At 40.9% G+C, this 27210-nt stretch overlaps 1 protein-coding gene across 1 annotated transcript in view; it reads left to right on the top strand.

The window, feature by feature from the left end:
• LOC121176805 (pyruvate carboxylase, mitochondrial-like) overlaps positions 1–27210 on the top strand; it is a 253601-nt gene that overhangs the window by 111873 nt on the left and 114518 nt on the right. Inside the window, exon 12 of the mRNA XM_041030884.1 lies at positions 2345–2527. Coding sequence (XP_040886818.1) covers positions 2345–2527 — 183 coding nt within the window. The remainder of the gene's footprint in view (positions 1–2344; positions 2528–27210) is intronic.

Here is a 27210-nt window from a genome sequence, read left to right as displayed (position 1 = left end):
ACACTTAGCAAACTGTTAATGTTTTTTTTTCTTTTTACATAAAATCAAGTTGACAGAGCACCTATGTTAGCTACAAGTAAATGTTGCAGTGAGATATTTACTTATTACCTTGTGGTTTTTACACCAGATACCACCCTTAGTTTTCTCATGTTACCATCATATAGAAATCTCACTTAAATAAGTGTTTATTTTTAGTGTTGCAGTTGGAAGCACACACTTCAAGTTTGACTTCAGCCTGTTGCAATTATTCAGGCGAATTTTGGGGGAAATCATTATTTTTACCTTTGTAACTGCGTTGACAGTATTTCACTGTCGGAAAGTGGTGGAATAAAGGCCCTCCTGTAGAGATCGGGGTTGCATACAAGAATGCGTCGGGTCTATTTTGAACAATTGTTCACACCTGAAATGTATCAGTCAATATTTACTAGAAAATTATTCTGTCCTCAGAAAAGTTTTAGTGTAAGCACAGCTTTTGAAGCTCGGCTAAATAATGACCCGTAATCATGTTCTTCAAAAATAAAACCTACTTTTTGAGTTTAAAACAAATTTATTCTATGCAGAGTAGCTTCCAAACTTATTCACATGCACATCAGAAAGTGTGAGTGTGCAACACTGAGATCTACTCCGGTGACACTTGAAGTGCTGATGACCAGCCTCAAGCTTTTAAAATCAAAGGGGAGTATTCGGCTTTATGAAAATCACAACCTGGAAATTGGGGCTTTGAGCCTTGAAACGGCATATCGCACAGGTGTGGAGGCTGGAAGCGTGAGCAGCAAATGCGCGTGACAGTTTCCTCTGCTTCGGCATCTCATACATTTACGGATTTATGTAGCCGTTCCCTTTCAACTTGGCCTCCATTTTATGTTGAAAAAGATCTGAACTCCTCCTTGGTGGAGGGTACTTCTGTGAATAAGCCAGACTTACACAAGTAGTTTTTCCAACTTGAAAAATACATTCTCTGCATGCGTTGTCCACATGCCCAGACATAGCAGTAACATAGCATTCAGCCTCATGCTAAGATATATTGATATGTGAAGTACACTACACTACATTTTGCTGTAAATGTGTGTGTTCATTTTGACGCATATTTCTATCACTAACACTCATACTGCAGCACCGGAGCATAACATGGAATCAGCCTGGTAATGAGTGGTCCGTTCGTTCTGGCTGTGTCACCATAAGCCGTTTGTCACCATACTGTAATACTGTAAAATTGCCTGCTTGAAGAATGAGGGCAAAATGAGTCTAGATAAAAATGGCGAGTTGTAAAGAGCAAAAAGATGATGAAAAAATATTGTTGGTCATAAACGTTGGCACCGCTACACATCCACATTGTCTGAAAATATTACCAGCATATCATCAATGTGGCACAACATTGTTATAATTATAATTTCTACTCATCTTTCTCTTCCAGCCCTCGAGGGGCTCCATATGTTGTAGTGTTGGACAGTCACTCACTTTCCTCTTCACATCTCCTCTCCTCCCTCTCTGCTCCCTTGCCAAGTGGTTTGGAACAGTCCAGCCTTTCCGTTTCTCACTCTTCTCATGCTTGTTTTCTCCTCTCTCATCTCCTTATTTTGCTCCTCTGGTATATCTGTCTGCCGCTGCCGCTTCCAAGTGCAGGTTAATTTACGCTTACGTTTTGAGCGCCTAACACGTGATGTTTTGAATTCTGGTAGAACGGGAGAGGAAATCCTGCACCACTGCAATGAAATATTCAGCCGACAGTAACAAAGAAAAATGTTTGACTCTGCACCTTACACCTTTGGGTAGTATGCAGACTTATTTTGTTTTTTATTTTGTTTCTGGTATTTTTGAACCAAGCACATGAGCATATCTCAGACCACCGAGCCACTAGGATGCTCTGCTCTGCTTGCTTACCTCCCAGCACAAATATTAGTGTCTTTCTTTTTTTTTTTTTTTGCAAAAACTAACTGGAAAATGTTTAAAAATCATACATCCACTGGGATTACTGGACCATGTAGAGTGAGACAATAATCGCCCTAATGAAAACACTAAATCTTAAATTGACAAATTGTGTAAGTGTATTTTCTTGCCAACTGCAGCAGAATCCACTGTAGCAATATCCACAGGAATACTGGACCCATTCTTGATTTATTTTTACCCTGCTCTGCCTCCAAAGTATATTCACTTGGTGTTAATGAACAATTATTCACTGCAGTTTGGAGACTTTCTCTTCAGAATGTTAAGTAAGGCAAAAAGTATTTTGAATATTTATTTGTTTTTGCCGCTTAGGCCTGTTGGTGCAGATTATAAGCAGACATATTTTTTTGTTGTATGAAGTCCCTCACTCTTCGCTCTGCTGTTTTTTTTTTCCTGCCAGGTTTTCCGAAGCGGTGAAGGCATGGGCATCCGCCTGGACAGCGCCTCTGCCTTCCAGGGTGCGGTCATTTCTCCCCACTATGACTCCCTGCTGGTGAAAGTCATCGCCAGCGGGAAGGACCTGCAGACAGCAGCTTCCAAGATGAGCCGTGCCCTTGCCGAGTTCAGAGTACGAGGGGTCAAGGTAGGACATTCAGTCTCATGCACTCCGGGGCTCTGAGGAGCTTATTTATTTTTGTTTTTATTTGCATTTAAAGTTCTCATTGTTTCCTGTGGGGGTCAGAAAACTGTCAAGCTGAAAAATACAGACCGTGAATGCCTGACACGAGGAGAGATTCTTTCATGACAGCAGAGATGTATATTTGATGGTGTTGTCTGGCATTGGTCTGCTGTGAATGGTTTGATAAGAGCCCATCACAAACTATTTGAGCCAGTGCAGCATTGTTAATGGTGTGGTGCAGTTAGAACTGAGAGGCTGAGAGGGGGGACAGCTTTTTGAAGATCTCTACTTAATCAGCAGCAGAATAAGTTACTGTGAAGTGGTGCTTCGGCATTCTCCGACACTTAGCCTCACATCTCTGTGTGACCCGTCTGGTAGGGTTAGGGGTTAGGCTACTCTTTATTTCTTGGTTTTCAAACTGAAAACATGCTGGATTCAGTGTATAAAAGCGCCTCAGGATACATCCCTGCAAAAAGACAGAGGCCTCCAGTTTGAGGGAGGTTGTGCTAAATATCGTCAGCAGGTGCAAATTGTTGTTGACAGACAGCCGGGGTTTCAGCAAATGCTGGTGAGGTGAAACGTCGAGTAAATAAATAATTCCACATTCTCATAAATGTAACGTTTCTGTTGTAGCTAAGTGAAAAGACAAATTCCAATCATTAAATCTCAGTAGTCTAATTCAGAGCTGAAATGCCATTGATGGCTTTTTGAAAGGTTTTCTTTGTAAATCAGTGAGCGGATTGCCAGGAAATGAGCACTGCAAGATCACAATTAAAGACAAACACTTCGCGTCCTGCTTGTGTTGTGCAACAGCTGGAGTGTAAATGAGCTGAGAATGAAAGTTAGAGGTGGTTAATGTAAATTTGGAGGTGCGACCTCACGTCTATAGACCAGTAGCAGTTTTTTCACCGTAGGCAATTGTGGTGTGTTTGTAAGCATGTTTAGGGGAGATGTATGTTTCAATTTCATATTTTCATATTTGATATTTACATTGTTTTCATACAGGGTTTCCTTCCTGGCCATGATAAAGAGAAAGGGATCTCTGTAGCCGGTGGAACTGATATTCTATCGGCTCAGTCATAGTAATTCCTCGGTCTCTTTTGAATTAGTCATGATGAGGTGAAATTGCAAGTCAAATTGGTCTTCTAAACTCTAATTTCTCATTTACCGTGGAGTGCACTTTACAAACTGTCAGCACAGATTTAATAGATTAATTTTCCCTTCTGACAGAGTGAGAAAGCGTTTGATGTTAGCCAAGACTTGATGGGCCGGTGGACACTGTCCTTTGTCCTCGCTGCTGTGGTTTATGCAAACAGGCACCAGGAAGCCAGCTTAATGCGCCTCTCCTGCAGTGGCTGCAGTTGAAATCATTGTGTAGAGGAGAAGCAGCTGTTTCTAGGTGTAAACATGAGAAATTTTTGTTTTTTGTTAAAGACAAACGGCCAGTGAAGGCAGCGTGTGCTGTAAACAAGCTGCAGAGAGAAACCTTGGTGCCTGTGCTGATCAAACTTGAAGTGGAATACAGCAAAGAGCAGTAGATTGATGCCAAGAACACAGTATGGCTATTACAAGGTCCTGAATTAAACTTATTTCTCTTTCTTTTCTTGAACTTTCTCTTTCTTCAGCCTGCTGGTAGCAAACAGAAATCACAGCAGCAAAACTGGCTCTGTTTTCTTTCATTCAGACACAGTTGAATTTAATGTCTGCCTGTTGTTTGGGGGGGGGGGGTGGGGGTAACATGGGCTTTAATGTCCCTGCAAGAGCCATTTTTCATGTGATGACATAATCAGACCGCGCCGATTTGATACACACAGGTGTGTAGTGCTGGAAAGGTTTTGAAAGGACATAGAGAAAAACCTTTTTGTCCAAATTCTGAAATAGTTCACCTACGAAATTACTTTGCATCATCTATTTTCCCCTATTCTTTTAAAAGCTGAGTAGATGGCGCTTGTACCTTTTACAACTTACTACTTAGTACTTTTACTACTTTGTAGAAACTTCAGTCTATGCCATTTGTCATAGTAAGTAGACTTACCTTATAGAACAGTGGGTTGGAAAGTCTGCTTAATGTGTCCTTGTGACTTTACAGTCCCAGAGTTTAAAAAAAAAATCCTAGTACTTGTATCCTTGTCATTCCAGAGAACAACCTTCTCTTCAAAGTAAGCACAGAGACTGTGTTTTGCACTTTGATGTAGGCTGTGCTTCAGTTTGCTTGTGTCTTTAGTTAAGACACAGTTGCTAATGTCACCGAACTGTCCTGATTATTGTCTTTACAAAGGATATCTGAGCCTCATTCTTCCTAAATGGCAAAATCACCATCTGAGATGCATCCTCAGCTGGTTAACAACTTTTTTCATCCACCTTCCTTATCTTTACCTGTTTTATAATGATACATGAACTCATCCATTGCCAGTTCGAAAAACTAAAACCAAAACACATTACAGCCTTACCAGCTAGTTAACTGCATCCACCTGGCATCACAAGTTGAAATCTGTCACTGATTAGCTTTCCACAGCGAGAACCAGATGGTTCCCTTACAGCCTGGATTATCTGTTATAGAGTAGAACTAATGAATATCTTGCCCACGACTGGGGATCATTTATACTCCGTACTCTAAAAACCTTTCTGGTGAAGTTAGTAGTTGGAGACCTGAGCTGATAAATTGCATTCATCGGATGTCCTGCATGCATAGTTGGCTTAATTGTGTCTTGAGGACCTTGTACATTTAATTTCTCTGGATCTTTGAGAATGTACTGGATATTCATGCGGCAGTAAAAACGTTGACTAGAACTTGCTGTGGTTCATTGTGTCCTTGTTTGTGTGTTTGTGAGCGGTGGCCTTGGAGAGTGTTGCTTATGCTGTGTTGGAATGTCACCAGTAATAAGCCAGAGCACTGGCAACAAATCCAAGGCCTATTAATGCTTTGGTCTGCTCAGGGGTGATGACGCTGAAGGCTGACATCCTCATAACTCTAACTTTAGTTTTTTGTTTTTTGTTTTTTTTTTCTCCCAATGAAGAAAAATGTGGTGACATAAAATCTGCCGTTGACTGCACCAGATTTTTAATATCGTTGTTTGAGTTTGGTGACCTCTGTGGTAGTTTGTCAGCATGAAAAGTGTAGTGTGTCCGTCAAATTCAAATTAAGTCCAGATGAAAACCACAATGCACCATCCAGAGTTTGAGCTATTTGGTTGACGCACAGGCTGCTGTCCTCTGTTGTATGGAATTATGTTTGGCATTTCAAAAAGCTCTTTTTATCTCCTTCTGCGTTTGTGTGAATGTCTATCAAGCATAACAGCATTTCAGCGTACGTGTGGACATATGTGGGACTTTTCTGTGCATGTGCCATGTATGTTAAGCAGGAAAAATATCACGCATCTAGCTGGAACAAGTGAGTGATGGACAGGAAAGCATCAGGACGTGAGACAGGAGGGTACAGATAGATGGATAGAGGAGCTGGGGGAAAACAGCAAAAGGGCAAACAAGATGGAGTGTGTCGTGTAGAAAGCTGGTGCTGCCCATAGAAGCCAGTGGCTGTCGTGTCTGTGCTTGCAATGCACACTGGGAGTTGTTGAATCTAGAAGTGTTGAGGATGGAATAGTGTCTTAGTGTCTTTGAGAATTCCTTAACTGTTTTTTTTTATATAGAAAAAGACACATTCTTAGGATATTTATATTTATATTTATATTTATATATGTGTGTGTGTGTGTGTGTGTTGACACTGAATAACTAATGAGCTCAGGAACACACACTCTCTCCTGCAGAACATCACATGGCTCCTCACCACATTTCTGTTGATTCCTGGATTGACTGAGTGACACACAGATATGGGTGATGTCGGCTCCAGTATATTCTGTCCAGGCTGGTATAGACTTCCACAGACTGAGACATTTGGATGTGTGTGTGTAGGTTTGTGGTGTGCGTGAGCCGTCACAGTTTGTTTATTTAGAAATCATATTTGCGACACTGTGGGCTTTGCTTTAGGCAGCACGGTTTCATTACTGCTCGTCTTTACACATCATCTGTAAGAGTGAGACTGTTTGAGGTGACCTGAGGTTGCTGCACCCACTGTGTGTGTGTGTCTGTGTGTGTGTGTGTGTGTGTGTGTGTCTCTGTGTCTGTGTGTGTGTGAGGGGCTGGTGATGATTTCCATCTAGAGAAGCTCTTTGAAGAATCGTTGCAGTGTTTCGCTTCTTTACAGTCTTCCAGATCACAGGCTGGTCTCCATCTTAAGATCACCACGTTCTTGTCCTTCTGTTAACTCACTTAATTCCAGTGAAAGAATAAGATCTTTATTTTTGGTTTTACGTAGCACTTGTGTCATACATGATCATTAAAATGTCACATTCATCAAGTGTCAATTGCCCCCCCCCCCACCAAGGTGTCTCTGTATCAGGGTTTACATTAACATATCTCTCTGGCTGAACACTGCTTTTCCCAGTACCTCTGCTGTCACATCTACCTGTTATCACACACAAGCTCTTTTCATTTCTGTCAAGTAAACAACTCCCCTACTGTCTTTTTTTTCTTTTTTTTTCTTCTGTCACGCTTCCCCACCTTGTCGCCTGTTTGACCTCGGCCTGCCTTCGTGAGCAAAGTTGTCTTCTGGTTCTCTCATGTGTAGCTTTTGTTTTCAGATCACCTGAGCCTCCCGTCACCGTTTCGCTGAGCTGGTTACACGTGTTTTCTCGTGGTCTGCTTTTTTCTGTCTTGGGGTTTTTTTTTTTGTGTTTTATATACCTACAATCTGGTCACAGAATCCCTCATGTTAGCCCCTTTTATAGCTGTTGTGTACATTAATGAATCAGTCCAATCAGTTTCCTTAAACCCCAAGCATTTAAGTCTGTTACATTTACATCCAAATTACATCAAGTGTAAACAATTATTCTCACGTCTAACATCTTAAAGCTTCTTTATTCACCATTTCACTTTATTAGTTCCACTGGTGATCTATCCAACCATCCTTTCTTCCTCCTGTTTTTGTTGATTTCTCGCCTCGTTGCCTGGCTTCATCACCGTAGTCACAGTGAGATCAGTGTTAACCTATTAACAGGATGTTCCCTTTTTTTTCCCCCTCTGATCTGGAGTTAGCCTCCTCTGACCTTTGCATCATGTTCCAAGGCAGGAGTAGGCAGAAGCACTGATCCAGGATCATTCACTCAGCATTTACAAAGAGGAGAGGAGGAACAGGAAATCCATCTCTGACTTATCAGCAGGAGGAACGAGAGCTGTAGACACACTCTGACAGCACACACACTCACTAACACACTCTTTATGTCACACATAGTCGTGTACACACTCTCTCACACAAAATGACACACTAGTATGTGTCTCAGGGGGCTGGGTTATCTGTCCATCTCCTCTTCATTTCACACCTCTAAACAACCACTTGCACGCTACTTAATCAAACCAACAGTCTAGTAATTATCTGTGCGTGTACAGGCATGGCACTCATGTTTATGTGTTTCTGTACGTGCGCGTTTTTTGTGTGAACACTTAAGTACAATTCCTGGAAAAAAAGCTTATTTCAGGAAATTGAATAAAAGATCAAAAACATGCAAATCCAATTAGTGATAGTAAGCTTGCATAAACAAGAGTAGGTTGTGGTGACAGACAGAGGGGATGAGTGATGAGTGGAGGAACGGGAGGCCGGGCTGTGTTGACGCAAAGGTAAAAGACTGAAGACTGAAATAACTGAAGGGGTATATTGTATGAAAAGAAAATGTCAAGGATGAGAGAGACGTAGTTAGGTAGAAAAAAAAAGTTGATACTGATGGAAAATAAATGGGAGAGGGAGGAAAACAGAAATGACAGGCAGACTTGTTTACCACTTGTTTAGCAGTAGGAGCAGAGAGAGGCTGACTCAAAAAGTCTTTGGAGACTAACAAAGTTGGGTGTAAACTGCCTAATCCTAAGGCCTTAAAGGCATTAAAATTGTAAATACACACAGGAGGAATGTTAGCTGCTCATCCTGTATAGACAGGTTTATGCACTGCATGGCTACTCTCAGATTTACAGAACAGAAATTCTGTATCTGTGTATCTTTCATTATCAGTTTTAATAAGCAGTCCCTTAACTACAGATGACCTGTTTTTACTTGTGCCGCTCATTTGCAGCTTCGCCATTTTTAATGACTGTAAATAAGCAGATTTTGTCTTTTGTGTGCAGGTGTCCCCGCTTGTCTGCTCACTCTCTGCACGGTACAGGGGTAGACCAGATAACGGGAGCACCTTACAATATATAATCCAGAGTATAACACATTAATATGACAAAGTACAGCTTCAGTGAAGTGAAAATTTAAATTCTCCTCCCTCTTTTTGTAAAGAAATATAAATTATAATGATACTGCAGCTTTATGTATTTTTCATAACTCAAAAGTAGATGAAGATGAACTCCGTAAGTCAAAGGTAGCAAGACAGGTTAACTAGCTTTCACTTGGAAAGTGGCAGCTAGTTATAGTTATACAACAGTGTCAGTCTGAACCAAAGATTCACAGACCCTGGAAAACACTAATGTAGGAAGCTAATGAGGCAGTAATGAGGAGCTATCATGGCAGAAGAACAACAACAAAAAAACTTTAGCTCTTTTTGGTAGTTACCATTTAAACAAAGTATAAGCGCACCAGTGATATACAGCATCAGTGTCTTAGCAAAGATGGATTTTGATTTCATTTCAAAAGTCCAGAGGAGAAACAACCCAAGGAAGGGCAGATCTCTTAAAGTGAAATTGCATTGGTCGTAGTAACAAACAGCCACTAAGCACTGAGCTGTTCACACATATACACACAGTGCATAATCACTTGCACTGTGTGTAAAACTGCAACAGCTGTTTTATGGAGAAAACAATCTGACGTATGCAAGTATTTTCATGCAAACATGACTTACCGAATAAAACTGCCACTCTGGCTTTAGAGTCTGCTGTGATGCAGGAGACGCGCACACTCGCCGGAATCAGCATCTCGTCGCCATGTGCACATATGTACACACACACACATACACAGTAAGTTTGAGCTGGATTTGATGTCGACTGGGACTCTGAAGCCATAATCAGGATTAAACGGCTGGAAATCAGCTGTGACGAATCTCGTTCCTACTTTCTGTCTGATTTGGCGTTTGAGTCAGATGTGTGAATGTGGGAAACGCACTTGTTTCCTGTTTTGACGACACGTAATGCGTTGTTTGTCATGCTGAGAAGCTAAAAAAGATAGATCGGGAAAAACAGTTTTCCTTTTTGACAGTTGGTTCTCAGTGTGTTTTCACCTCACTGAAAGAAGAGATCTGAATTGGTGTGTATGTATGGCGACACAAAGGGGACTGAAACATATAGCTAACTTCAAAGCAGAAGACATGGTGTTTTCACAGCAGCTTCCTCTTTTGATGATTTGTTCCACTCCATTCTTTCAATGCCCACTCCCCTTTTTTTTTGCTTTTTCTTCATTTTTCGTCTTTATTCACTTCTGCTCCTCAACCTCATTTCTTGTCTGTTTTTTTTTTCTCCTCCTTGTTCTGCTGCAACAACATCACAGCTTGACTTTTGCCGCATATGCACGCAAAACAACAAAAAACACATACACACTCTGGCTTCCCCGCAGTGGTCCGGACATCTTTGTGAATATTAATTTGTGATCAGAGTGAGAGTTGGAAATACAGAAGGGTAAGGAGGGGGAGTGAAGACAAGGCAATGACCTTGCTGAAGGTGTGAAATCTGATTAGTTGGGTGAGTAATGTACTTACCCAGGAGACGGGCTCTCTGTCATGCTGTCTAAGGTTTAGGTCAACTGCAGTTCACAGCAACATATGATTGTGTGTTGATTGCTCAGTTTATTTAAATGGAGTAACAGAAAAATAATTATGAACTACTGGGTTTAGCTGAAGATGGTGTAGGCGATGTAGAATGAACTTACTCTGGTTGGTGAATTACTTTTCAGTACCACACCTTGAATGGCTGGGAAAGCAGTTGTGGCAGCACAGCGCACAAATGACAAATTGCAATAAAATCCAGAGCTGTAGGTGTAGGCAGCGTGAGCAAATGAAAACCAAAGAGAGCAATTAAAGGCTTGCAATGAGAGTAGGCGGCAGAGCATCTAATACGCAGCCCATGTAGAAATGAAAGATAAATACAGTCAACATGTGGACAGAATGTGTTATTGCTGGTTGGTAATCTTCTTTGACATGTTGCCTCGAAGCACAATTTGATTGAACATTAACGTGTTCGCAAATTGCAAAGCGCTAATGACCAGTCAGCCCTCAGGATGGGCACTGACCTCAGGTGTGGTCAGGAGAATAAATAACTCTTGAAAATGTTGACACAAAGGGCAGAGATGCATGTTAATGCGACAGGAACACAGTTCAGACCCGTGCTGTCTGTTTTTGGTGAGCGGAACCTCCACAGATCCCCTCAGCACCCAAAACTGTTTGTTCTGTTTCTGAAATCACAGTAGGAAAATATATCACAGTTAAATGCAGCTTGAGGTATGAGAAGTTGTGTTGTGCAAGTTCCCATGCAGAGTCATGAATATTGAGATTCAGCAGCGGTGACGTGCATACAAATGCAGGTATACTCGCACACACACACACACACACGCACACATAGGACTAGGGTTCAGGGGGAAGTGGGACTTTTTAATTAAGGGTCGGTACACACACTGATTAATTTATGTGTTCTAATACTCACACACATACACACACACACACACACTTACAGAGGAAGGTTTTAGGGCTTAATCATTCATTACACACCTACAGACACACACACAAACACAGTCATTCTCCTATAAAAGGCTAAACAACAAACAAAATAATACATACTCGCTAAGTGGTGGAATAAACAGTAATGTTCTCGTACTTTCGGAGTTAGACATTGACATCCTCATACTGGTGTCTTAGGCCACGCTAGTAGATTATGTTAATTGAAAATAAACAAATGGAGCTTATCAAACCTAATAACTGATGCAGTCCCTCTCCAAGCATTTGGGTTTTACATGTTTCTTCCCTTAGTCCCTTAATTAAGACTTTTTTAGGACCCGGAGCAGCTTTGAACAGCTCTAAGCTTTTCACTGAAACAGAAATTTGGAAACTGAGACCCAACTTAGTCAGTTGTTGGCGAGCAGTCCCCATTGTCACTTCAAGATAAAGCAGGACAAACACAAGCTTTCTTCATAGCAGCTGAGTCATTGTGGTTCTGTTTGAAATGTGGTGGCCATGCGTCTGTCTCGTGGCCCTTTTCAAGCCATTTTCGAGTCTAATTGAACGGACATAATGGAACGCAGAACTCGATTTCTCTCGACCGGCTGGTCACCTGATTATTCCAGTCACACTCACAAAGAGAATTAAATGCTTTCCAAACAGTTCATCTTGAGGACAGCATTAAATGCTGCAGTAGTTTATTGTTACATGCAGTAAAATGTGATGACTGCACCTGTGAATGCATCTGTTTTTTGTTTTTGTTTTTTTTACAAGTCTTAAAAATGCGTGGAAACCTTGGAAGCAAATCCGCTCTGTGAGAGCTGCCAGTTTTGCTCATTAAAAGCAGAACAGTTCTTTTTTTTATGTACCAGAAATACTGGAGCTGGAGCTCTCTCTCTTTTTTTTAACACTAAAATGCCATCATACCTCCTTATGAGTTCTGCTGGTTATTTGACAGCTGGGTTTCCGCTGCAACATCTGGCAACCCAGTAGCACTGACAGTTTTAATGTTAAAGTTGTTTTTTTTTTTCCTCCCCTCACTGAGCCTGAGGTATACCTACTCTCACTGTGCTCTCACTAATATAAAATTCCATTACAAGCCTGCACTCTCTGTGTTAGCCTGAAAGTGTCTGTTTTGCTGGTAAGGCTAAATGATATATGCTTTGCAAACTGTTCAGCACAGTTCATCAATAGATTCTGTAAAATCTCTGGCTTGCCTCTCCAGCCACATCCTTCTCTCTTCGGTTTGGGCTTTCTGTTGTTCTTCTTTGCACTCCTGACATTGCTAAGTGCCAAGCTCAGTGCCACAGTACAATTACCCTTCCTCCAAATTACAGTGTGTATGCATACGTAAGCATGTATGTACACACTTTGGCAAAATTATAGGGCATCCCATCCTTAACTCTACAATTGCACATAAGCACGTTAGACTTGAAAAGCAGAAAGTTACTCGATGTAATGTTTGAGCCAAAGTGGTGTGTAATGTTCTTGTTGGCTGTAAAACTAGCCTTGCCCTTAACAGCCCTCCAGTTGAGACATTTACAAAGACCTTGTTGAGGCCCTACAGAGCCAGAAGGCCGGTAGAGGTGACATGTTTACAGCTGTCTCGGACAAAGCCTTTCAGAGTGGCATTTCATCACAAAGTCTAGACCACTAGTAGATCGATATGGACTGAGAGAGGGGAAGAAAATAGCAAGACTAAAAAGTCTAAAACCCTGGTAGCGGCCCCTCGAGGCTGCATTATTCATTGAGCTTACAATCTGAAAGCACCGGATGAAACAAACAAAATACTGATAAATTTTCTGCCTTTAGAGTCAATTCATGCTGAATATGTAGAGTTGAACTTCAGGATGGCACAAGAGAGCGGGTCATGAATCACCAATTTCAAAAGGTTTTTTTTTTTTCCCCCCCTCTTCATGGGCGTATGAAAAGGCTCGGCAAATATCATCATCATGACAGCCTGTCAACAAATTTCAAGGCGGTTCTGCCGCGACAAAGTTAAAAGTTTAATTTCAACACATCTCGGTCACAAAGGGGGAATTTGAGCTGATGCTGGTGCTGAGGGAAGGGTAAATGGGTCACCAAAAACATCAAGAGTCCTCCTCTGCTAAAAATGAATAGTAAAATATTCTACAGTATACAGTATATTTGCTGTGGCTTTATGTTGCCTGCTGTGCAAATGGGGCTGTTTTGAGTAGAGGAAATGAGCACTAGTCTGCATTTCACACAGCAGCCCCCTGATCAAAAAAAAAAAAACTTATTTGCTGAAAAGTTAGTGTATTCCTCCGAGGCTTCAGGAAGCAGCTATGTTAAAGGAAATGTGACACTGTAGCACAGAGTTTGGCGTGGGATTATTTACAGTTATGAATTTTAGGGGTTTTTACACACTGGAAGCCTGTGGGCCACAATGAATCAGCACAAAAAGGCAAAAAGTGGAATGACTTTGCCGCTGGTTAGAAAGGCAGAGTCATTCCCCATCCACAGTTATAAGCTGAAAACCCATTCCTTCAAGAAGTACCTCAAATCACCTTCTCTACGCTGAATCATATTCCCTCTCCTCGTCTTCCGCCTCAGCTCACTCTAATTTGCTCTTAACTTAAAAAAAAAGTCCTCCTTCTACCTCCATTTTAAAGAAAATGATGTTTTTTTTTTTTTTTTTTTTGGTAATGTTGGTGATCCAAGAACTGAATCTTATTCTACCACTGCCTTTACTCTGAGTGGCTCTGGATAAGAGCATCAGGTAAATGCCTAAAATCTACGATAGAAAATGGTCCCGTAAATGGTCTGAGGTATAAAATTTTTTTTTTTCTTTCTGTCTTTTTTTCCCAGAAACTGTCGCTTAGCTGTCTGTCAAAGAACTAAAATCACCCTCACAGAGATAATTGGATAAGTACTTTGCTCTCCTGTCAGGTGACTATACAGAAATATTCAAATGGATTGATGTGATCATTAAATCACAGTTAAATCACAGTTAGACTGAAAGTAATGCTGGACTTCAGGTGTCTGAATGATCTTATTTTATTTTATTTTATTTTATTTTATTTTATTTTATTTTATTTTATTTTATTTTATTTTATTTTATTTTATTTTTTTGGACTAAGCAACAGCAGCTTCAGATGTGTGGCCGTGTGCCTGATATATTCATCAGAAATCAACTTCTGCCTGAATAACCAAAGATTTCTTTGCCAGACACTTTAGAAAAATATTCATTTGTTGATTGGGTTTGAATTGGGTTGTTTAATATTTCAACAAATCAAACAAGACATTTCCACCCAGATGAACTGATTAAAAACAGTGAGAATGGTGCTGTTGTGATCTGCAAGACAAACCAGAAACCACACAAACATGGTGTGCAGACTGCTGCAGCATGTGTGGATTGCCTGAGTGGGATTTTGACTGACAGAAAACTATTTTGGACACAGAAAATCGAGCAGGAGAGGCAAACACAAAAGCCCAAAGAGTTACTCGGTGAACTGTTTTCGGTTTGAACTTATTTACTTTGGGAAAGCAGGCGCAAACACAAATCTCCCAGTCAGTAACAGCAGGTAAGGGAAAATAGAAAAAAAGAAAGAAAGAAAATAAAGATAAATAAAGAAATAGGAGGAGAAACATCATGAAGAAAGTGTTAAAGACAGAAGAAAACAATGGAAAGAGTGCTATTAAGAGGGTTGGCAAAAGATTTGAAAGTGCTACGGGAGGGGGAGGGATGGAGAAAGAGAGAAATTACTTTGGGAGGGTGCCTTGTGTTTTGGCTGCTTTAATGACTGATTGAGAACAAAAGTCTCTTTTCTAATTCTAATGAGTTTAATTATGGCTTGCCCTTAGCCAGGTGTTTGGATGAGCTAATGTCTGGATTCATTAATTGTCAATTAAAACAGAATCAGGTGCAGGCTCCCAGTCTCAGCCACTTCTCACTATGAACATTAGAACGGAGAATAACGGTTGTGGTCAGTCCTTTGATGACAGTCCCACAAAGAATAAGATAAGTCTGAATATTAAAGTTCTTATAGGAAATGATGATGGATATTGGATATGCCTTTTTAAAGGCAAAATGACATTTTCTTATCTGTGTTTTGCCGTGATAAGATAGGATTGGCATTTTGCATTTCATTCTGTAATGTGTCTCCTGTTATTGAAGACACTGAAGTGAGGGAGGGGGGCGGAGTGGAAGAGAAGATGCATAAATAGTGTTCAGATCGATATGAGAGCGAGGGAAGATTGTTTAGAGCATCCAGAGTTTTTATTCTCAAAGATTTAAGTAATAAGTCGTGCTTCCGTGTCTTTTGTGCACGCATGTCTGCGAGAGTGTGTGCTTGTGCGAGAATAAAGGGATTTGTCTCGTTTTAAGCAGACGATGAATTTGAGCTTAATGCTCAGGGCTGCAGCTGAGAAAACAAATACTTTCAACTCAGGAGAGCAATAAGGAAGATGGTGGTGATGGTGGTGGGGGGGGGTGTTAACTGCATGCTCTACTTTTTCTCATCTACTTCTTTTCTTCATTTACGTGTCTTTTCTCCTGTTCTCATTTTCTCTTTGTTCTTCTACTTTAACTTCTTATTTTCTTTTTATCTGATCTATTTTCTACTTCTACTCGACTATACATGTCTCCAGTGTAGCAGGGAGAACAGTTTATGTAATAAATGTGATATGGGATAACGAACGTGCTCCTAGAACTTGGGACCATTTATGACGATATTGACAAGCTATGCAATTGATCAGTAAATGACTTAGCATTTCTTGAATAAATAATTATACTGCACACTTATGAAACCACACCACGAGTGCTCAGGGGCCTAGCTTTTGTGATCCTCATGCCTAGTTAAAGTGGTATTTTGCTCTAAGATACATTAGTTTTAAAAGGGATCAATGCTTTAGAGTTCAGAAACTCCACATTTTTGTCACGTGTCCTAATGTGTCTGTTTTTAATGTCAGGTAGAAGTTATATTGATCCAAACTATCCCAGCATATATCTTTTTAAATTACTATTCAGTTCACTGTGCCAGTTCATTAGGAACCAATGCAGTCTTTGGCTTTTATTAAAACTGTTTGTTGATTCAGCTGTGTGATCATTTTGCAGGCTGCAGTGTGTGGTGCTGTTGTGTCCACCCCGTTTACAACAATGAGTGAAGACTAAACATTAAAAACATGTCTCTGCCTAACATGAAGATAGGATTTGATGGCGGGGCTGTTGCATTAGTCTGAGCTGGGTGTACCTAACAAACTGACAGCTGAGCGTTATTTGTGATGATGTGATATTGACTTTTATATCACAGTACTCGTTCAAATATTGATTTATTTCCCAGATTTGCGGTTGTTGAGATTCAGACTGCAGCCATTGTTCCTTTTGTCCAGGCTTATCATATGTTTTAAAGTTGGCACACAGCAATAACTTCACCTCGTATGACACATTGTAGTAGGTCTAAAAGAAGGGAGCAGGCCACACAGTCAGAGTCACAGAGAAGACAGGATATTGTAGACATGGTTAAAGGTCCTCAGTACAAATTTTCTGTCTTTGTTCATTCCTCCGAGGCTCTTTAAGGGGAAAATTATGTTCAGTCAGGACTTTTAAGACGACAGTGAAACGCCCCGACATAGTGGTGGACTGTGTAATGAAATTGGTCAAGCGGCGATATTTGGGTGGTGTGTTCCACTGTGTTGGTGACACTGTTGGGGATTATTCTATTTAAAATACACTTGAACTACCATAATGGTGACTGTGTGCATGCAGATAAAGGGCTGTGCAATGAAACATTGCAGTGCCTGCTATATATTTTTTTTCTTTGTTGTTCTCATTTTATTGTCCTGTCATTCACTGTTTTTTTTGTTTTTTTTTACAGCAGCTTTGTCTCGGTCGTTTGTATTTTTGCTTTGTTCTTTTTATTTATTTGTCTTTCACATTTCCTTTCTTAATCTCACTGTTATTCCATTCCTTGATTGTTATTTATTTTTATTATTAAATGTACAAATTAAGAATAATTTCTTTGGCTGCTAAGGTTTCCCTGTGATTGTAAAGCCCACAGACTTCACATGTGCATGTCCAGTGGATTGGGTTCTTGAGCTTGACTGACCTTTCACCTCCTTGTGTGTGTCTGACATGCACTAACATCATGTTGCATGTTGCACCTCTTCATTTCTGTCTGTGGGTTCTCGTTTGCGGTATGTTTGTGTGTATATATACATTTCTCTGAATTATTGTACACTTGCGCAGCACAAATGCGCCTCTAAAGCACTCGAGTGTCCATCTGTGTGGTTTGAAGGTTGAGTTATATTTAAGACTCAATAATTCCAGTGCTCATGTCCAGCAGGAGCAAACCCCAGGTACACAGAAGGGACGGGGTCAATGGTTTGGTGGGCGGAAAGCAGCGCTTGCATGCTTATGAAGGTGAAGTGCGTGTGTGGACCTTGTTGCCATCCTCTGTAAGATGAAACACCCTGCAGATGTTTAATGGTCCACAGTTCACTGCAGTTTTTGCGTTGCACTATTAATTATGGGATTGCGAGCAGTACACCAGCAGGCAAGTGAGTCAAGCTTCTCAGACAAAACCTGAAGTTATTCCACTTGGCCCCAAGCACCTCAGAAACACATTATCTGATGATGTAGCACCTGTAGATGGCATTGCCCTGTCCTCCAGCACCATCATTAGGAATCTTGTGGTTATCTGTGATCAGGATATGTCCTTTAACCCCCACACAAAACAAACCTCAAGAACTACCTTTTTTCACCTATGTAACATTGTGAAAATCCTGCACATCCTGTCTCAGAGCGGTGCAGAAAAACTAGTCCATGCATTTGTTACTTCTGCGTTGGATTATTGCAATTCCTTATTATCAGGCTGCCCCAGCAAGCCTCTAAAGACTCTCCCAGTTGATACAAAAATGCTGCTGCGCGAGCGAGCACAGGCAGAGATCATATTTCTCCCGTCTTAGCTCCTCTGCACTGGCTCCCTGTAAAATTCAGCACAGAATTTAAAATCCTTCTCCTCACCTACAAAGCCCTTAATGGTCAGGCACCGTCATATCTTAAAGCGCTCATAGCACACTATTACCCCACTAGAACACTGCGATCCAAGAATGCAGGCTTACTTGTGGCTCCTAGTGCCTCCAAAAATAGAAGAGGAGACAAAGCCTTCAGCTCCCAGACCGGGAGGGTCCGGGAGGCAGACACCCGCTCCACGTTTAACAGCAGACTTAAAACCTTCCTTTTTAATAAAGCCTATGCTTAGGGCTGGCTCAGGCTGGCCTTGAAATGCTATAGGCTGAGACTGCCAGGGGACGAGTGACATGCTAGGGTTGAATTTTACTTTCAGCAAAAGCCTTCAAGTTTTACTGACAAATGCAAGTTGACTGGAGTGTGTGTAGGTGGCAAAGATTTTATTCTGTTTATCCTTAGGTAGCACATGGCACAAACTCGGCAGTGTTTAGGGGTTTGATTCCCTTTGGGGTCACTGATCTGAAAATCTAGGAGCTTTGATTGATTCTTTGTGAGGCGTTATATAAAGTTAAGGATAAGAAAAAACACTAATAAGAAGTCTTTTCTCTCCGTCAGAGATGATGCATTGTGTAGCCGAATAGAGCACTGACACCCAGATGCACAGTTTGGAGAAAGCTGTGACATCTGTTTTCAGCTACAGAATAAATATTTTATCACTCACATCTTGTACAAGTGATAGCACACAATAGGACGCTGATTAAACTTCACCTTTTACTGAACCATGCACAGATTTTAGAGGCTAATCAGTTATTGCACATGTGTGTGACTGACCTAAACCCTGGGTGCTTGAATTGTTGTTAGGGTCTTTATCACATGCAAGGCAGCCTGTACATAATAACTAAGAACGCATAAGGTCACTGCAAAATGACTTTGTGATTCATTATTTCTTTGGCCAATGACTCGAGCTGAGTCATCATTGAGAAATTGTAGCTGGAGGCTGGTGCCATTTTCTCTGAAATAGAAGCAGTGATCTGAAAATTGTTTTTGAATATGAGTGGTCTCAAACAGTAATCAAAGACTTCTTAAAATGTAGGCTTTTTTTTTTTTTTCCTAAATATGTCTTCCAGCAAACTGATATGTTTGGAGACAGATACTGTGCTGCGTGTTTTCAGGGAGAGGAGATGCAGCATCAAACATTTCTGTTCTCAGTAGCATTGCCATTGTAATATTTTTTTTTTTTTTCGTTTTCACAGGTTTTAAAGTGTGTAGTTGTTTAGAATATGTTTTTGTGAAATCATAGAAAGAGACCTTGTAATTTCTCACTGTCTAAAAGACAAGCTGTACAAATTCCAAGTTGATTTGTGTTTTTCCTCACATAGCAAACTGTTTTATCGTAGCAAGTGATGGTGTTTCTTGAGAAGATTGCTATGAGCAGTACTGTGAAATGTGCCAAGGTCTGACATCTCTGTATCCTGTTAAACTCTGAATTTTTCAGGAAAATAATACTTTTTCTTCACTATCTTTGTGCTGGTGCTGCCAAGCAATGGGGCATTGTTAAAGCTTCAGCGCTTCCCTTGTAGCCTCAGTGCTGCCGACGTTTGACAGCACTTTGATCTTAAACAACCACGAGCTAAGCTGTGGCTTAAGATGCAACAGATGACAATATGCAACCCACATAGCTGCAGATATGGTATATACAACCCTTCCCCTCAAGAGATGAGTGACGGCCTATTGTGTCAGCCGATAAGACCTTGGAAATCTATTTCCATTTTCATTTCCTTTTAAAATAAAGGGATAACAGAATGTATTTGCTTATTCTATTTGCAAATATTTGCAAAGTAGCTTTACTCCAGAATGTCTGCTAGTATATTTTGTTTTCCAGTGTGCAATACAGGGGCTCTAACGTTATTAAATGAATCCTTTTCACTTCCTGCTAGCAGATTCAAATTAAAGTCGGACTTTAATTTACATCTACTTGTTGCCAGCTGACTAAACAAGCCTCAAAGTTTTGGTGTGCACCACAGAACAGCGTACCTTATGGGATCTTTTCATACATTTGGTTAGAATATTATAATATGATATTTGTGCACACATCTGCAAAAACTCAGTGTGATAAGTGCTGGATATCAAAAAACATCAAACAAAATTACCTCGCACTGCAGTCAGAGCTCTTTAAGTTTTATTTACAGTGTTTCCTCAAGCAAAAAAACATGATTGAACTAAATTTAAATGAATTGCCTAAGGACGGCCTCTGCTTGGTCTTAAGAGAGCTCTCATTCCAATATCCCAAGGTGCTTTTTCTGTGGTAATCCTTTGACACATCACACAGGATGATGATACACACATTTCATTAGACTCCACTAAGTGAAGACCGCCGCATTTAGCTCTGCCAACCAAACAAGGCACCAAGGTCCGAGATATCCACCAGGAGCAAAACAGTCTGAATATTTCATAGTAATAATCTCCTGCAGTATTTGGCCTGTAGGCGTTTAAGGCTGGATAAGGAGCAAGGTTAAATTGCTTACTGGCTGGGGCTGTCAGCTGCAAAGCTAAAGGACCGTCTCTCAGTAGCTGGTTCCAATTACAGCTCAGCTGAGATTCCCAGTGGCCGTAAAGCTGTGTTTCTTAGACTCACTGCTCTGAACCAAATTCACTCCTTACAGTATCTGTAGTGTATGACTTCAGGAGCCTTGGTGACTGGGTGGAGTTTTTATCTCGGTTCAGGTCCCCAGTTGTGCTCTAATCATAAGCAGCAAGGCCATGGGCAAAGTTGTAAGACCAATAGTCGCATCATATTTGCTGTTAGATTATATTTTGCAGCCAAATCCTGGAAAGTGACAATCATTTGTTCCCTCTCCGAGGACTGAAAGGAAGTGCTTTAGCACGGAGAGATTTGTGGAAAAATTTGTGATTGTTGGCATCACTAATTGGGCGTAGGTATTCTGGAAATTTACATGCAGATCTCTTAGGTTTTCAGTGTTTGTACAGAGTGTTGGTTCAAGAGATGGGAGTGGATTTGTGGGGCTTTAGCCTCCCTAATTGAGCAGCCGCATAAGGTAAATGTAAGCTACTTGTATAGAACTAGCAAAGCTCAGAGTGAACATGCACATTTGTATTTGTCATTTTATACATTCGTAAGTCTTTTTATGGAAATAGTGTCACAGGTAAATACTTGAAATGCAGAGGGTCCAAAAGTCTCGCACAGTTTTTGTCTCTCTCCGTCTCATCTCTTTTGCTTTCCCTTTCTCACTCCCTATTGTTATCTTCCCCTGTTGCTTGCTCTCTAGAAATCAGCCACAAAGCCTAAAAAACAGCACCCCACTGTATGTTTCTCTTTTTCCACCGCTGTCTCACACATGTACACACATCATGATCTCCTGCCGTCACCCTCTGAGAGAAAAGACCCTGTGGAATGTCTTAAGATGAGTGCAGTTACAAGATTTCACTCCTTCCTTCTGATCAGGAATCTGAAGGGCGCCCACGGGGATGATGAGTCGGAGGAGTAGGTGGTAGCATCACCACACTGAGGACAAAAAGAGAGAGAATGAGGAGTGAAAAATGATGAAAAGAGGGCAGGAAGTGCTCCTGTTTCGTTCCTTGTTCCAGGGGAAAAGTGAAGAAGAGATGGGCAGTGGGCGGGATGTCGGGAGAGGTAATGATGAGCAGGAGAGGCCCTGCGGAGCAGTAAGAAAAAAGAGGGGAAAGGCAAAAATCACATCTGGGATAAAATATGAGAAAAGAAGAGATGTCAGAAATAAAATAGGTGAGGGGAAACAAAACAGAGCATACTGAAGACACACGACTGATGTAGAGGTGGAGGGGTGAACTGAAAAGACACTGTGGAGAAGCTGAGAATGAAACTTCTTCAAGTTTTTTTTTTTTTTTTAAGAGAAGCTGTCAGTGAAGTGATGTGCTCCCTCGGCTGCACGGGGAAGACACAAGTTAAATGAGGGAAGTTTAAGAAGATGGGAGGAGAAAAGCTTGAACGGTGGAGTAACAGGCCGAGAGAAACAGATGTTAGTATGCACAATACAATACACTGGTGTCAAAGATCGAAAGAACTGGCTTAATTTAAAAGTAGAAGCCAAAACATTGAAACGTTCAGCTGTGTGACAGAGGTGTCGCCTCATGTACCTCAACCGGTGAAACAACATTTACTGACACTGCCATAGTCAGGGGTCCCATTCCCTGTGTAGCTCGATAGCTGGGTTAGAAGGGTAAGGTGACAATAATACTGCTGGAGGGCTTCTGTGCCAACTGGGATTTAAAAAAAAAACAAAAAACCAAACCAAACCAAACATGTGCAGTCATAATGGTGCATGGCAGACTGAATAAAGGCAGCCAGCAAAATTCTGTGCTATGTTCCTGACTGTCAGGTGTTTTTTTGTTTTTTTCCCCAGTCATAGGACAAACATGTTGGTCCCCAGTTCCCAGAGCTGAGCTGGTCAAAGAAAACATGAATAGAAGATACATTTCTACCTGCTGCGACAGCATGGCTGGTATTGTTTTTATCTTGTGAGTCTGTTTATGCGTGTGTGTGTTTGTCTATGTGTGTGTCATCATCTCAAAATGAGTTCCTGTAGACACCTACTGTATTGGGAACTACCACAGAGGTGGTTTTGAGTAATTTGGCAAGCGTTTAATCTGTTTGTCTGTCTGTGGGCAGATTTTTTCAGTGCGATAGCTTCACAACTGTGCAATATGCAGGCATAAAACTTGTAGTTGAGATGGGTTGAGGTGTGTAGTTGAGATCCAGATGACGGCAGAGTATGAAGATGGTAGTGGTCCAAGCAAAGGTGCCAGAATTCGAAGAGTTTACCAGTATCAGTCATTCCCATCCACCCGAAGATGTTAAAACTACAGACCATCTTGTGCTGGGATCACACAGTTAGGCTTATTGAATAAAACAGTGTGCATCATGTTTTGTGTTCCTTGCAAGTGAGAAAATACTATACAAATGCTAATTCACTAAAAAGTCTCCACTTATATAGATTTATATCTATAGCATGACCACACATTTACCATTTCTTGCGTATACTGATGTACTTAGTTCATAATGTGTAAGATAATGGCTGTAGTTAAGACTGTAAGAAGTCAGTGTTTTCGAGATGGAGAAATCAAAGGGGAATTTAGGAAGAAGGGGCAAAAGTGGGGAGGAAAGGAGACAATGAACCAAATGAATAAAATTGAGACTGACAAGGACAGAGAGGGGAGAGAGCAGCGAGGTCAGAGAGAAGTGGGGATTAGGAGAAAATGCTGTGAAACAAAGGATTGAACGAGAAGTCAGTGGAGGTGAAGGAGGGAGCAAATTAGGTAGGCTAAATTAAAGATTGTGGAGACACTGTGAGAGGAAGGCAGAGAGAGAGAGAGAGAACGAAAAAAGAAATGATGCATGAAGGTAAAGCCTTGCAGGAGGCTCAGTCTTCTATCATTTTAGAGCCCCTCTACTTTTAAGCATTGTTCTCTCCCTCTCGCTTTATTCTTTATTTTCCTCCTCTGTCCTCTCTCTTTCTCTTCTATCTCTTCTCGCATCTGTTCCTTCAAAGGTGCTCTGCGTAGCATGTTATTATCAAATTAACTCTGCTACCTTGGCGTAATTAAACACACTCTAGCTGAGACTGTTGGTGTTTGTCTCACTCCTGTGGTATCAGTTGTGCTGGTGTTTATCACAATTCAGCACATTTCCAATGAACCCTGACTTGAAAGTGTCAATTTTACACCGATTGAAGACTCGCTTCCTGTTTCGGTACCTTGCAGCATTTCTTGTAACATACACACACACAAAAAAAGAAAAAGATCAAGAACAGGGCCGGTTCTCTGTATCATGTGCTTAGATAAGGCAAATCATTATTTATTTTCCTCTCCTCGGCTGCTTTAGCACTCCAGCTCTCTTTCTCACTTCCTCCATCGATCTCTCCCTTCGCTGCTACTCCCATCTCTCTCCTCCTCTTTGCTCTTCCATCTCCAATCAATCTTTTTATCTACCTCTCCTCTGCTTTTCTCTCTACTTCCATCTCCTCATCTCCTTTGTTTTTTCTCTGTCAGCTTCTCCGCGCTATACTGAGTTGACTATGAAATACTGACACACTCGGTTCAAGATTAAGTGAAAGCATGTGGTGAGGGAGTGGTGTAGAAGGCGAGAAACACCTTTTGTATGTCTCTACTTCTGCTGATCTGATCTACACAGGTAAAACTTTGTAGATACTTTGAATTAGTGCATATTTATTCTCAGAGAATCCCTTCAAATGCTGGTAATATTTCACTTAGATTGATATTGTCATACAGGCTCAGCAAGAGCTTTGTATAGCCATCCACCTTCATCATTAGCTCTCCTGACAATATGGAGTCATCATTCAAGCCTCATTTCCCCTGAGCCTTGTTAACCACAATGCGAACAGAAAAAATAATTGAATATTTGATAGAAACAGAGATTAGTGTCTGGGTTGTTACAGATTCTATATGTTGAATATTCAGGATAACATTTAAATTTGAAGTTTAATGGCAAAATGGCATTAAATTACCATCATTTTCATTATCGCTGAATATCCAGGACAAATGATAGAGGTATATGGTGGTTCACACAGGGACCCAGGAAATCAGAGCTGTCAACCCCAAAGAACAGTGTAGTTAAAAATGGTATAATGGCATTTCATCGTCCAGGCGAAAATATGAAAGTGGAATCTCTAAATTTACTGTAAAGGTTTTCTGCCGTGTTCCTGAATTTCAGACTGACATTATAAAATGGCACCGCTGCAAGTGCACATGGAACCAGATGACACGCACATATGGCGAAAGGACTGTCATGAATTATCAGGACAGAAGGTCAGATGGAAAATTGCCTTAGACTCAAAAAGTAAAGTTTTTTGTCTTTCACTAACTCTCAACTCACAACAGCTCATTAGTTTCACATATGTTGCCCTAAGTTAAGCAATAACCGTCTCACTCTGTCACACTAATTTGTTCATATTTTCAGTTAAAGTGACGCAGTAAGATGCGAAGCACCATGTGATTCCTCCTGCCACCTCGTCTTTAGAGGGACTTTAATTGTTCTAAACGCACTTGTGAGTGACTGCATCTCATAAATGATTTAAGACATCATCATATGTACTATATTCTCTCTCATAGCTTTAGTATTTTTAAACAAGGCAGGTGTGTTCTAACTTTCCTGGTATTTGTGTTTGCTAAAAAGGTTTATTTTACCGTTTCAACTCAGATTGACATCTGTCCTTGTGGAGCTTCAGAGCATTAAACATGAGAGCTTAAGCAATGTCCTATTACTATATATTCACATTAATATTCCTTTACATTATTACTACTCTTCTCAAAAGAGTTATGTCCCTTCAACTTACAGTACAATGTCTCCACTTATTACATCGGTTTGAGACTGGGCCAAGTTATAGAAGGAACGAACTGTGGGATTATCTTTCAGAGCTGAGGTCTATTCAGCTGTGTTGTTTATCAGAAGAGAATAATTTCTGCCTCTACACTGGCGACACATTTGCTTAGTTTCCATGGAAATATCATTGATTTTTTCATTGCTATTTGATGTGATTATCTTGGTACCTTTGACTGCGGTACTGTTTCCGTCACAGCACGGTTTAGCATGTTGCAGAACTGGTCCGGCTGGTTTTCTGGTGCAGGAGGTGCTGAGTCCTGATGCATCCTGAGTCAGCAGTTATTCAGTACACTGCAGGCGAATTCATCATACCTTGATCATAACTGCAAAAGTCAGAGGAAGTCTGGCTAAAGGCAGGTATGGCCTTTCAAGACACATATGTATATGTGCACAACACATGCACACTGAGACATGCAAACCCCACTGCCTCAAGGTTGTCTGGTTGTGCGTATAGATGCACATTTGTGAACGTGCGTGTTAAAAGGTGAGCCTGTGTGTGCATGGTTTTTGCACATTACTCAGCATTTTTTTTTAATTAGTCAAATTAGGCCAGGGTTTTGCCTTCGGCAAAGAAGGGGAGGGGAGGGGGGGTTCTGTTCTGTTCTGTTGTTCTTGTCTGTCACACAAGTGCACACACACAGATACACACACACACACACACACACAGACATATGCACACACACTGACTCTCTTTCTCAGAGGTGACTGTAGCTTTTAATGTGGACACTTATGAGTTTGAAATCAAATTGCCCTCTAACCTAAGACGCACACACATGCACGCACGCACGCACGCACACACACACACACACATAGGGACACCACCCTCTGCAGTTAAAGAATCTTTTATCTGTCAGGTAATAATTTATGGCGAAATACTTACATGACAGATTTAATACCAATACACACACTCTCAGCACATTGTGTTTGTTTTCTGTCTCTCTCACACACACATTTGGAAATGAGCACATTCATCTATAGATAAGTTCAGAGGCTGTTTCGGTTTCTGACCTAGAAGCTACTAGATGATGTGGCTGTGGAAGAGTGGGTCTGGTCTCCCTTCCTCTGCCTGTTGCCACCGTGACCCGGATAAAGAAAGTGGATAAATGAAGGGATGTTTTGATTTGCTAGTTCATGTTTTCCACTTTACTGTTGTATTTTCTTCAGCTTGTTTATATTTTTAGACGTTTAATTAGCTGTGTTGAGTTGCAGGTCGCTGCCAGCTTGTTATTGCTTTGCTGCTAAATTAGTGTTTAACTGAGCTGCTGGTAGCAGTGAAGGGGTCTTGTAATGTCTTACATTAGACTGTCTGAAAGCAGCAGATATGGTTGATAGCAACAAAGAGTCAGAATCATGATCCATTAGTCTGACAGCTTTTAGTTCTTGTTCTGTCTCTCAGTCTGCTTGTTGTCACTTGAGCTCTTTTTCCTATTCTGTGTCATATCAGATCTGTTGTAGGAAGTCTTTTGTTTACTCGTATCTTTTTTGTGTTTCTAACCGCATTTCCATCTGTTCCTGGGACTCTTGATCTCCCTCCTTCCCTCAGTTTGCTTCTCTTTCATGCACTGTTTTTCTCATCCCGTCTTTTCTCTGTCATATGCTGTTTTTAATTACCTCAAGAAGGGTTACTTACCGTCTA

The sequence above is a fragment of the Toxotes jaculatrix genome, chromosome 23 (assembly GCF_017976425.1).
Source record: "Toxotes jaculatrix isolate fToxJac2 chromosome 23, fToxJac2.pri, whole genome shotgun sequence".
In the NCBI taxonomy this organism is placed as follows: Eukaryota; Metazoa; Chordata; class Actinopteri; family Toxotidae; genus Toxotes; species Toxotes jaculatrix.
The sequence above is the reverse complement of the archived record's forward strand: the minus strand, read 5'-3'. Positions and strand labels throughout refer to the sequence as shown.